The sequence below is a fragment of the Lutjanus erythropterus genome, chromosome 3 (genome assembly GCF_056507025.1).
Source record: "Lutjanus erythropterus isolate fLutEry1 chromosome 3, fLutEry1.hap2, whole genome shotgun sequence".
Lineage (NCBI taxonomy): Eukaryota > Metazoa > Chordata > Actinopteri > Lutjaniformes > Lutjanidae > Lutjanus > Lutjanus erythropterus.
In genome coordinates this window covers 38,070,380-38,083,559 of record NC_139319.1, presented here as the reverse complement: position 1 = coordinate 38,083,559, position 13,180 = coordinate 38,070,380, and the positions used below count along the sequence as shown (strand labels likewise).

The following is a 13,180-nucleotide window of genomic DNA, read 5'->3' as shown; positions in this document are numbered from 1 at the left end:
TTTTGTGATTGTGTGTGCGCCTCAGCCACATGCACCATTTACTATCTTGCACCTCTTAGACCTACTGCACCACAGACTACGCTTTACCTTTTTCTGGGTGAGGCGGTGCTTGTTGTTCAGGACATAGACGCCTTTGTCAACTGCAAACAGTCCCACTGTGGCCTCTGGATCTCCTGTGACCTTCAGACCAAACATCCTGTGAGGTTCATATGATGGACTTGGTCTTGTTGATTCCAGCTTCAACTAAATGTGAATAGAAAGTCAATGAATGGGACGTGCTTTTCATACATAACAAATATGCCCAAGAAATATAAATTAACTTTATCCTTTTGTGTGTCTGTGTCTTGTTTGCCTACTTAAACTGCTGGTTCGTGTATCTCACCGAGCCCATGCAGGAGTCCTTGACATCCACCCAAACAGAGTCTGATACCACTTCATTGTCACTGGTATGGAAGTAGGCTATAACACGGAACGATGGCAGCATGTCTTTGGTAATGGGAACTCCTATGGTAATCAGTATTTGGCCTCTTGACTTGTATCGGCCATATTTCACCAGCTGACCTCTGCTCAGGATCTGGGGACACAGATTTGAACATCAGTACTTGTCCAACACGAGTGTATACTACACTGATTGCTGGAAGCAACACAAACACTCAATCATGTTCACAGACGTACACACACACAGGTGTAAAATATCTCTCACTAGGTATGTGATGTCACTTTGTTCATTTCTCTGCCTGTTGAGGACGATATGCATTTTCAGGATATTCCCTAATCTTACTTCAGCTGTGTCCACATCTGTAATGACATTCCACAACAACATTGCTCAACATTTAGTGCAGCTCTGTGCATGGTAGTTAGGCAGCACTGCCACCACCATCACCACTGACTTAACCATCTGATGTCATTTCAGGATGTTACTCACTTATGTGGATGTAATTGTTGCTTTTAGTGGTATACGGGAGAGCTATCATGGTGGCTGCTGCTTGTCTTCCAGGTGGAATCAGAGGATCATTGGTCTTTGCCTGCAATTAAATGCACACAGTTCATAATACACTCATTATATTAAAGGTACAGTTCACCCCAAAACCAAAATATATATTTTTATTCTTACCTGTAGTGCTATTTCTCCATTTACATTGTTTTGGTGTGAATTGCAGAGTTCTGATGAGATATCGGCTGTAGAGATGCTGTCTTCTCTCCAATATAATGGGACTAAATGGCACTCGGCTTGTGGCGCTCAAAACACCACAAATATACATTTGAAAAATTAAATTCCAGTGCCTCTTTCATGACACGGTGACTCAGGATAGTAAGTTTTTCCTCTCTAGTGGAGATAAAGTAATTCCAGTAGATTATACCGTAGAAAATAAAAAAGTTTCTGCATGATACTTCTCACACTGAGGTCTATGGATTGTCTTTAGTATAATATACCGAAGGCTTAAAACTCTGTAACTCACACCAAGAGTATCTACATGGATAAACTGCATTACAAGTAAGAGGAAAAATATGTGTTCTATGTTTTTGATTTTGGGGTGAACTGGCCCTCTAAATTATAATGGCACTATCCAAGCCAAGTTTAGGCTAGCTTTAAATTTCCACACAAAACTGATATATAAAGACAAATTTGCAAATCAAATTAACACACTAAAAGAGTGGAGTACATTGAACATGCTCATATTTTTTTAAATGGTGAACTCAATGGATCAGTTTGCAGTTAATCAATGTCAGCAACATTCACTTGATCATGTAGCCTGAAGTGCATGAACTAACCTGTAGAAAAAGATGAAGACTAGAGATAAAAGATTAAAATGAGAAACAGACAAATAGACCCACGTGACAGGTAGGAGGAGGTTCTATTAAAATTAGAGTTAAAAAAAAAAGAAAAAAAAGGCTGAAAAGTGAAAGGTGTATCTAGAGTCTGTTTGGTTTGTATGTCTGGCCTGATGTAGAAACATGGCAGTGCAACATGGTGTCCTCCTTGGAATAGGAGCCCTGCCCTCTGTGGGTATAATAAGCTCATTCTAAGATAACAAAAACACAATGATTCTTATTTTCAGGTGATTATACTCTAATGAAAACATATTTATGAATATTCTGCTCTATTTATGCCATATTGCCATATTCTGTGATAAATTCCTGTAGATCTTACACACTGGACCTTTAGTGTGTGCTAATTAAAGAGCAAGATATCTTCGAGTAAATGTGTGTTCAGTAGAGCCATAAAAATGAGCTTAGGAAGCTAAAAACCTGCATAGAGCTGCAGAACTACAAAACTCTTGATACATTTAAGTGTAAGCTTCCATTTGCTAAATGCGATGTACAGAAGAAAAGATTTTGCAGACTTACAGAGATCGTCAGTCTGTTAGTGTTTGCCTCTGTATTGATGGTGACGATTGCCAAGCCATTGGCTGCGGTGACGCCAATCTGTTGGTCTGGACCAACCACCACTGCTACACCTTGGGCAGGAGTATCATCAGGATTCATAACTTCAACCTGCCAACAGAGACACCAACAGCTCAGCTCAAATTAAATACTGTTATATTCTGTAAAGTGAAGTAGCTGTGCAGCAAAAATGTTTTGACTGAAAACAGGATATAGTCAAACTAACTTTACTTTCATTGTACAAATGTAAATACAAATAAGTACTTTACCACTACGGAGAAAGACATTGCTGGTTTGAAGTATTTGGGTGTTCTCTTTAAGTGGATGATGTACGGCGATGTGACAATCTTGATGCCTCTCAACTCTGCCTCCACCATTTCACCACCTGTTTGTGATATATGACGATATTGCATTTTTTTTTAAAAAGTTGATTTTTCCCCCTCCAAGATTTATAAGTAAAATCTGTCCCAAAAAGACTCTTGTCCTAAAACACAACTCAAGTTTTTTATATTTATTTTACCAGAAAAAGTCAGCAGAGATGGAGAACATTTCATTATAAAGTAAACCCACTGAAATGCAGGGACTGCTGACGACTGGTCATTTAAACTTTGCTACATTTTTGTTTTAATCTGTTTTTTGGGGGACTCCATTGCTGAAATATGCATCACCTATGACAGAAATACAATCACAAGAATTGGAAAAGGGTTTGGATTAAAGAGATGATTAATAATGCACAGGGCATCTTTCGACCACTTCAGCAGACAAGCTGGACCACCACAGGTTGTGTGACCAGTCCAAGAGGAGAGGGAAGAGAACAAGGACAAGAGCCATGCTAGCCTCACTAGTACTTAAAGGCTGCTCCTGACTAATGTCCAGTCAGGAAAATGAAATGGGACTCAGACTGGCCAAGCAATGGGAAAAAAGAGACCACAACATCCCGGTTTTGAGATATAGCACTGGACCATGTTCTGAGCCAACAGAGCTCAAGGATGGGAGGAGAGCAAGGGGAGGTGGACTTGTTTGAAACACTGATGATACTTGGTGCACAAATTCAGTCAGAGTTGATGTACAATGTGAACCAGATGTCACACTTTTAATGTGAAGATGTCAACCATATTATCACAATCTTGGTAATGACTCAATTTAAAAAAAATGCACTATAGAATTATTTCCTGGGTGTATATACAGCTATATACAGTATGTATATAATTAAATGTACAGTTTATTTTAAAAAATATCCTAGTTTAATCCAAATTCAATTATCTGTATGTTCCATGTGTAGCATGAAGGGACAAAAATATCCTTTCATTACGTAACCCTGTGTTGTACAATGACTGATAACCTTGTGTCAGGGTTTGTCAAACAGGAAGCAGGACAACAGACCCAAATGCGGATTGCAACAAGACTGGTGAAGCTCAAGAGTTTAATAACAAAACAAAACACAAAAACAGAGCTGGTAAAAAGGGAAAAACAACGCAATCAAATAAATTCCACCACACGAGAAAATAAAAATTAAAGCCCAGAAAATGAAATAATTAAAAGACACACGTAGAGAAAAAACAGAATGCAAAAATTCACAAAGAAACAACAGGAGCACAGACAGATGAGGATGAACTAGCAACTAAAGAGGGAGCAAACATAGCACTAAATACTGTGGGACGTAATCAGAGTAACAAGACAGGGTAATAACGAATAGGTGAACATAGGGCTGGGCGGTATGACCCAAAATTCATATCACGGTATAAATTGAATCCCTTCACGGTAATGATATTTATTGCGGTATAAATGTTGCGGTGTAAAACTTATAATGGAAGTGTTTCTGAAGGGGTTTTGTAGTCCCTTAGCAAAACTAAACTGATTTAAAAAACCACCAAAAAAGCAAAGATATAATGTAATTTTTTGAGTATTTATTGTGCAGAAGAACAACAGAAGTAAGGATAGTGCCTCAGAAGTACAAAAATTCTTACAAAAATAAAGTGGATATTGTAAACAGTACTTCAAGTAAGAGAGGTTTTCTGTAAGTCAAATGGCAAAAACAGTGAAAAGGTTCTGTAATCCTGTAAAAAACACCCAAGTAAAGAATGTGAGTATTTTTTCCATCACAGCAGGTCAGTGATCAGTGTTTCAGTGATACATTAAAAACATTGGCACCACAACATGATTTTCTATTTTTGGAGCTGCGCACCATTTTTTAGAAGGTAACTCTTTATTTGCACGACTCTCGCGAGATTTGTGTTGGTTATTTTTTATTAAAATAATGAAAAATGCGTGATCTTTCGCAGGTCTAGGGTTCCCTTTTAGACACGACCCTCTCTGTCTCTCTGTCAGACTACAGACAGCAGACTGTCTGTAAACAGCACGATGTTTCACTCTGCAGTGTTTCACACAAACACTTTATTTGTGTGGACACCCAGGTTTGGTTTGTCACCAATTCTGGCATTTTTATTTTTTTAATCAGTCCGAGAGAACGACGGTATCAGTGATTGATTAGTGATCAATCTGCCCTCCTCTCCTCCCTCACCTGTTCACTCTGCTGTGAGAAGATCTGAAAGTTTCTCTCAGAGAAACACAGACTCTCCTGTCTTACTTATAGACAATTGTTTAATTTTATAAGAGCATCTGGTTGGTGTCGATGTCATTAACCATCACGTTAGTTTCTGTTGTAATAAACTCCGTCATTAACAACAGTCTCCTCCACATGCAGCTTCTCTGCAGTTGGTCTGTGTGTTTCCTGATCAGATAAACCAGCGCCGGAAAGACTAGAAAAGCTGCGCCAGTTAAAATAGAAGCGTCCCGTCAACATTTAAAATCTATTAATAATTTATTGGTTATAGGTCCGGGTTCGTTCGACGGCGTCTGGGTCTTTGTTAGCGGTCACAGTTACTCCACACATCTTGCAGATGACATTTTTATGCTCAACATCCGACTTTTTAAACCCGAACCACGTCCAAATCACGGATGTAGCACCGTTTCTTTCTTTTTTTTTTTTTTAAACCAGCCCCTCCTTCTCCGCCGTTACCGTGCTTGCGGCCATTTTCACACGGAGGCAGGTGCGATGACGTCATCGACGGTATGACAGTAGAGCAGAAATCTCTACCGTGGCCAAATTTATACCGTTTTCTACCATCATACCATGTATACCGCGCAGCCCTAGGTGAACATAATGTGAGAAAAAAAAGAACAAAGGCAGGAAGTCAAGACAAAGAAACACACAAGGGAAGACATACACCTCACACTAAGTATGTAAAATTGGGTCTCGAAATCATGAAAAAATTAGCAGTTTTCTCTGCTCTAAAGACTGGGAGCGTGTCCGACCCATCGGGGTGTTGGAACTGAAGTGAACTGTAACTGTCAAACTGATATTTCAGGTCCAACCAAAATATACTAAACACAAAAATAGTGTTAGTCTACAATTCAGGACAACATAGTTCTCAGTCATTCTGACATGTTTTCAGCAAATGAAGCTCAGCCTAAGTTCAATCAGGAAGACCTTCTGTTACGCTGCCTTCATTCACAACTTTCCTTTACTCCGTCTCTCTCCTCTTATTCCCTCTAATCAGCTGATTGTGGGCGTTCACCTTCCTCTTTACTATCCAATCAGATTTTGCCACAGTCGCAGTAGCCAGTCAATTTGCTGTCTCTGTCTTTGCTCCATCAGTTGTCATTCAGTCAGTTGCACGACCCTCCTCCACCCCTCTCTCCTCCAGTCATCTGACCCAGGCAGCAGGAGTCCGCAGCCACTTCACCTCACCAGTCTGCTTTGCACCTCATCATCACCACCACTACCAGTGTCTAGACCCCGAGGGGTTCTTTTCACTACAGCTTAATCACCCCCATTTCTATATGTGCATATTATTTTCACCACAATGGGGTCTAACCGCCAAAGACTTCATATCTCATGCACGTGTCAATTTCTTTTACTCTTAGTCTCTTCTGATTTAACTATTTTTTTGTACTCATGTATTTTGTGTTTAGAAGAAAATCCCTTCTTTGAAATCATGATCATCAATACATTTTTTAGAGGGACTCAAGGGCTTTAGACAAGGCCAAACATGAGCATTTCAAATGTTATTTTTAAATACATAGTTGAGTTCCTTCATTTAATAATTACACTATTCTCAATCTAATTTTAACCTCATTTTCTATCAACTTTGCTTCAAAATTAAAGGGGTTACTGTCCTAAAAACAGTAAAATAGAGTTATCCAATCAGATCTTTTGTTGTTGTCTCTTGTCAGAAAAAGATTACAGTTGGTTCACTCACTGGTCAGGACTTTGTTGCCCAGGCAGAGGGCCACAGCCTGTGTGTCTGTTTAGAAAGTGACAGGTGAATTAACCAATCACATTTTGAATCACACTGTATGCGACCAAGAATCATCCTCTTTGGCCTTTCCCTGGGCCAGACTCTATCTGGCATGTAGTCTAGAGACGAAGCAGATGAGACAGACAGACACTGTAATGTTTTGGAGACGGCATTTGCATTTGTCCACATGTTGGTCCAAAAACAGTTTTCAGATGCTTGAATCTCCTTCATTTCAGCTACTTCCAACAGTGCAGAACAGTAGATAGAAATAATATCACTGAGGATCCAGGGTACATGTGTGATGACCCTGTTCAGTCTCCCTGCCTGTGTCTCACTGTGCTCTCTCTTGCAGTTAGTGGGAGTTGGCTGGTAGGCGGAGCTGGAAAGGAGTGCCAGCTGGTACCTGCCCTTGTGGGTTGGGCCTGCAGAGGTTATAAAGGACTGCTCTTTTGGTCACACACTTTCTGGGTGCTTTTCATTACGTTGAATTTTGCCTCCGTGTCTCCTCTCTCCTACATCGACCTGGAAGACATTTTCCCTCCGCCATGATGAAGGATATCATGCACCTTCAGTCTGTGTGTGATGTGTCTGGCACTTTTAGGATATAAAGGTGACAACACAAACCCGTGCATATATTACATGATTTAAAAGAAAGTTTAAATGATCCACACATTTAAAACAAATTACAAAATTAAAGACTACTGGGAGTTTTTAGAAATTGTTCATAAGTAAAGGCTTCTATGGACATTCAGCTACAGTCCCTCTGACAGCTTATACAGCTGTGCGACACATCATCAGTAACTGACGTCCCTTCGGACTGACGCAGTGGAACAAGGATTTTTCATTTCGGAGTTTCGTCTCCTCCATCCTCACGTCTTTTCCTCACATCCCTCTTTCATTTCTTTGCTGGCTGGAGCTAAGATGCGAAGAAAGGAAGCAAGTGGAGGAGATGAGGAGACCAATTTACTGAATGAAAAGCGCCCTCTCTCAGCTGTACTTGCTGCAGCCTCTCCAGCCTGTTTCCTTTGTTAAGTTTGTTGCACCTTACAACACACATTACACCATGTTTTCACCCATCCATACATTCTTAACATGACTGATGACCTTCTTACATATACATCCGATAAGTTATTTACTTTGCTTATTTGATCTGAGTTAAATAAATCAACTTTTGATTGCTCTATCTGTGTGTGGCCTCCCTTTTTGTCAGGAGTCGGTAACAATAACTAAGTGTTGTACTGAAACAGAGAAACACGGTGTAAAGAAACTCAGAATGATTAAAATGGGTTATTACAGCACTTACTATCAAACACAAACAAGTTTTTACCACAGAAAACTCCAGAAAAGCAACGCTTATCTTACTATTATTGTGTGGTATTTACTGCCCTCTACTGGATTTGACATGTGACAGCAACACACTTCAGACGTGGACACAAGCTACCTGGCTGCAAGACGCTTATTCCAGCAAAATCTTTTGCCCTTTTCCTGCTTCTTTGGTGTCTGGATAAGTTTTGGCCAAACTGAAGTCCCGCCTCCAACAGTAACAGTTTGGTACTGAAAGTCATACATACACATAGTCTGTCTTTCTTACCGCTCTCTGTCAGCACACTGACAGCTACAAATATGGAACTTCCCACCAGGTCGTGGATGTTTGGGAAGGTCTGTGTGATGTGCTCTCTCCTCAGGCTGACAGCTCCGTTGCCATTCTCGATCTAATGTGACATGATATAAAAGCTTTTCTTGAAATACAGCCAACAAACAGTTGGTGGGTCCTTTTCTGAACCTGTCGATTCTCATTTCAAAAACAGTAAAATCACAAATTTTTCAAACTTTAGTAGATTTTCCAGCATTAATAAGGTCAAACTGATGAACAAGTTTGAGGTTGTTCTTGTGTTTGTTTTAGTTTGTGTTTACGAGAAAGAGAGTTCCAAAGATAAAACTCAGACACATACTGTACAATACAGACTGATCAATCACCTGGCAGACTGATAAAAAAGAAGTGCATAAAAAGAATCAAAAGACTACGTCACATCCTTACCTGAACTCTCTGAATAGAACTTGGAAAGCTCCTGTTTTGACCCTCTTGGATAACCCCAAATACCACGTAGGCCGTCCCGTCCAGCTCTTCGCCAAACAGATACCTATAACCACAGCAGAAGGATTTAAGGCCACAATGAAGTTAAAGCTACAACAAGGAACTTTGATATTTTGTTTATTTTGGAGGCCCAAGGCCCTTTTTTGGAGGATCTGATTTCAAGGAGAACCTGATACATATGTCAGATATTGAGAAAAACAAACAGCCAGTCTTCTTGCAGGTCTTGTTTTGGTCATGGTCATATAGAGGCATCAGTATTAAATTGAAACTTGTTAACTAGTTAGAAACTCCAGTTAGGGCCCATGTCCACATTGCAGTTTTTCTCTGGCACATGAGTTACTTTTAAAAAGTCTTTTTCACTGGGCTCCTGCATTTTCTTGGTTACCACGGTGATGAGTCCCTATCTGTTATATTACTGGTTGCCTGGAAAAAGCACCAGTGACGACACCAGAGATTTCCAAGGCCGTCGCATGCGGTTGCAGACTCTCCTCTTTATGAAAAATGGGGGAAAAAAAAGACTCTGGCGTTCAGATAAAAACAGCTATGAGGACACAGGTCCCTAGTCGCTTTAACAATTAAAAATAGATGTCAGAATGACAAAAGGACAAAACAGCAAGAACTCCAACATAATCTCTAAACAACATCCTCTATTTTTATCCTCCAATCAATCTCCATATCAAACCTGGTCTCTTAATCCTCAAAATAAAACCCCCACATACGTAGCTCTGATGTTAACGGTGAGCTCTTGACTTTCCACATTGAAGAAGGGGCTAGAAGACATCAGTTTCACCTCAAAGCTGGGCAGCACTGAAATATTGAAAACATAAAAGCAATTAAAAAGTATGTGAATCTTGTATATGTTTTAAATAGTGAAGGTAATGAGACTTACCGTATTCTTTGACCTCGAACTCTGCAGAGTAGCTCTGCTGTGGGTTGCTTCGGAACTTCGCCACCACCTTCCACAGCCCGGGACTTCACACAGACAAACACAAGAACACATATTTCAGTAATCATGCAAAGACTTTAAATATTCATAATGTTTCAAGACTAAAGGGTAACACAGGAATTTCATGTCAGACTGCGTGAAATTATTTTTATCATCCACAAATGAGTTGTTTCAAAGCACTCGATGTTTACAGAGAGCAGTAACTACAGAAACACAAATGTTTAGAAGAAAACGCAGAGTTTTCAGGTTGGCTGGCAAACAGTGCAATTGATACTGCAAAATGGACCTTTATTTTTTCTAAGCTTATTATTTTAGTTCATAGTTCAGTGGGTTCAAATGTATTTCTGTTTTGTTATGAATGTCTATTTACAGTTAATATTTAGATAAATAGATACATTTTTGCACAATTTAAGAGAATTTCAGTGGAGAGTTAGATGAGCTCTGTTAAGTAGTTACAGCCAGCAGCTAACGTAGCTTTACCAAGTCACATGATTTCCCCCGGAGTCAAGTAAAGATAGCAGTTGCTGCTACTTTCTGCTAAACTTGTTATTGTTTAATTGTTTTAGTTTAGAGCTGCTTTTTTTGTTTGACCGCTGTCTCACAGTTATTTGACAATAAACTGATATACCAAGATAGTGTTTTTTCAAAGTTGCTATTTCTCAATTATATACTACAGATACAACCGGGGAAAAAGGTAAGAAGCTTTATTGTCATTGTAAGGGGTACAATGAAATTTTGTTTGGCAACATCTCTTGTAGCAACTACAATGTCCTGGTCATAAAATATAATATAATGTAATATAAATACATTATATTATATTTTATGATATTGCTAAAAAATAAGTAAGTAAAATAAAGTGCAATTATAATATTTACAACAGTAATAGTCTGTATCAAGAGTGCAAGACAGACACAGTCAGTAGTCAGTGGGAGGGGTCATGGTTCCTACAGCAGTCTCTTCACAGGCATGGGGAAGAAGCTGTGTCTCAGTCTGTTGGTGTGGGCTCTCATGACTCTGAGTCTGCCAGAGGGAAGGCTGGTGAATAGAGAGTGTCCTGGGTGGGCGGGGTCATCCCGGATCTTTGTGGCCTGTTGGAGAAGACTGCTGGAGTAGATCTCCTCTATGTGTGGAAGTGGGCAGCCGATAATCCACTGAGCCATCTTGATGACCCGCTGCAGTTGTTTCTTTTCACATGCAGTGCAGCTGGCATACCACACCGTACATCCATAGGTGAGGACTCTCTCTATTGTGCAGTGGTAGAAGTTTTTCAGCAGAGGTGGAGGGAGTTTGTTCCTCCTCAGCGTTCTCAGAAAAAAAAGAGCTGCTGGGCCTTTTTGATGATGTGGGTGGTGTTCACAGTCCAGCCCAGGTCCTCCGAGATGTGCAGGCCAAGAAACTTGAAGCTGGTGACCCGTTCCACTTCCTCCCCATTGATGCTCAGGCCTGAGTTCAGTGTGGTCCTCGACAATGATGACTTCTTTTGTCTTCTTGGAGTTGAGGTTGAGGTGGTTGTCACTGCACCATGCCGCCAGTGCTTGGACCTCCTCCCTGTATGGTGCCTCGTCACCGTTGTTGATGAGCCCCACAATGGTTGTGTCATCTGCAAATTTGAAGAGGGTGTTGGAGCCATGAGTAGCGACGCAGTCATGAGTGTACAGTGTGTACAGTACTGGACTCAGCACACAGCCCTGAGGAACACCAGTATTGAGGACGATGGTGGAGGATGTGGAGGTTCCCATTCTGACATGCTGGGGTCTGTTAGTCAGGAAGTCCTTGATCCACAGACAGAGGGAGATTCCAAGTTGTAATGTCTGCAGTTTGTTGATGAGTTGAATGATGGAGTTAAATGCCGAGCTGAAGTCAACAAATAGCATACTTATATATGTGTTGGGGCTTTCAATGTGGCTGAGAGCGGTGTGGAGGGCGATGGAGATAGCGTCTGTAAAAGTAACTGATTTAGCTTTAGCCAAGTGTTACAACCCTTACCTCGTGTTGGAAAAAGGGAAGGAACATAAACCAGTTGTAATTGGTAAAAGTAAAGTTATTTATTAACACTGGCAAGTAAATTGACAATTAGCGGGAGAAATTAAACTAAACAGGTGAGAGGCCTGATGGCTGCTGCTCAACAAAGAGAGCTCACAAAGTGGGAGCTTACAACTACATAGAGGAACTACAGAAGCTAAAAATATGGATGCAAAAAAACCCATCGTTAACTAACTACCTTACCAAGATTTTAAAACACAAATACAGGGAGCCAGCACCCCTGTGCCTTGTGTGGTCTGATACAACAATAACCAAACTATCAAGTGTGTGACGACTTCTATCAGTTTTTGAACCCGTTTCCTGGCCCAGTCCCCTTTAACAAGTACCTCATACAACAAAGCGTAATACTTTAACAACGACTAGAGCGTGACTGGCATGCTCGCTGAGCTTATATAGCATCGACTTCCAGCTGCACTCCTGTGATTGGTGGACGGACAAAAGGAGGACACCAATCAGCAAGCCGAACAACGCAGGACTGGGTGGCGAAGGTAACACCCCTCGTCGCTGGAAGCAAATCACAGGCTGGAGTTCACACTACAATATACATAAAAAGAACTACACGCCAAAGGGTTAGACTGGGGGGGGGGGGGGGGGGGGTGGTGGTGACCATAACACCAAGTCTAGCCTAGGTATAGCTGTCATGCTTTAGCACTGAGATAAAGAGCAGTAAGTGGAGCTCAGTGGTCATGGAGTCCAGGAATTACAAAGTTGAAGATATATTACTATTGAATGTGTTTATATTAATAACACAGTTAGCCAGACTATTCACATTCACTTATAACAACAGCAAATGTATTTACACAACTCACAACTCTTTTAATTCATGTCTCCCTATCAAAGCCTGTGATTATGTTCATTCATTAATTTGTTAGTTAGCCTGGATCAGTCAAACCAAAAAGCCTCTGTGTACATTCAGTGTCTTCACACTTTATGCACTTAATGACTAAGATTAGTGTTTCTCAAACTTATCACACCAAGTACCACCTCAGAAAATATAAATAAAATATTACTCTCTCCAATGACCACTATTATGACTACCGTTAAAATACACTAACACTGGCCTACCCTATCCAGCTGCAGACAGTTCATGCAGGAGGCAGATTTATTTCAGATTTATTTCTTATTTATTTCTAATTTCTAAATTTTTTTATTGTTGACCGTTGCCACAGCCACACAGTTCAGCTCGCAGTTAATCATACATGGCACGTGAGTGCACTACACACATGAACTTGTCTATGTACCAGCTGATATTGAAACAAAAATATTAGAGGATCAAACATATTTTAAATTATTATAGTTTGAGAAGCTGGGACTATCTTAGATCAGGGTCTCCCCCGGTGTATTGCAAGTCTCAGCATCAGGGAATTTTATTTTCAGGCGATGTATTTTTACTTTTACATTTATTTATTT

General features: G+C 40.3%; 1 protein-coding gene across 1 annotated transcript in view; it reads right to left on the bottom strand.

The window, feature by feature from the left end:
- LOC146330522 (complement C3-like) overlaps window positions 1-13,180 on the bottom strand; it is a 65,428-nt gene that overhangs the window by 43,114 nt on the left and 9,134 nt on the right. The window contains exons 6-16 of the mRNA XM_084711518.1: window positions 10,676-11,581; window positions 9,671-9,753; window positions 9,501-9,588; window positions 8,725-8,860; window positions 8,278-8,398; window positions 2,655-2,770; window positions 2,350-2,496; window positions 926-1,025; window positions 704-798; window positions 383-574; window positions 88-243 (exon numbers count right to left, since the gene is read on the bottom strand). Coding sequence (XP_084567644.1) covers window positions 88-243; window positions 383-574; window positions 704-798; window positions 926-1,025; window positions 2,350-2,496; window positions 2,655-2,770; window positions 8,278-8,398; window positions 8,725-8,860; window positions 9,501-9,588; window positions 9,671-9,753; window positions 10,676-11,581 — 2,140 coding nt within the window. The remainder of the gene's footprint in view (window positions 1-87; window positions 244-382; window positions 575-703; window positions 799-925; window positions 1,026-2,349; window positions 2,497-2,654; window positions 2,771-8,277; window positions 8,399-8,724; window positions 8,861-9,500; window positions 9,589-9,670; window positions 9,754-10,675; window positions 11,582-13,180) is intronic.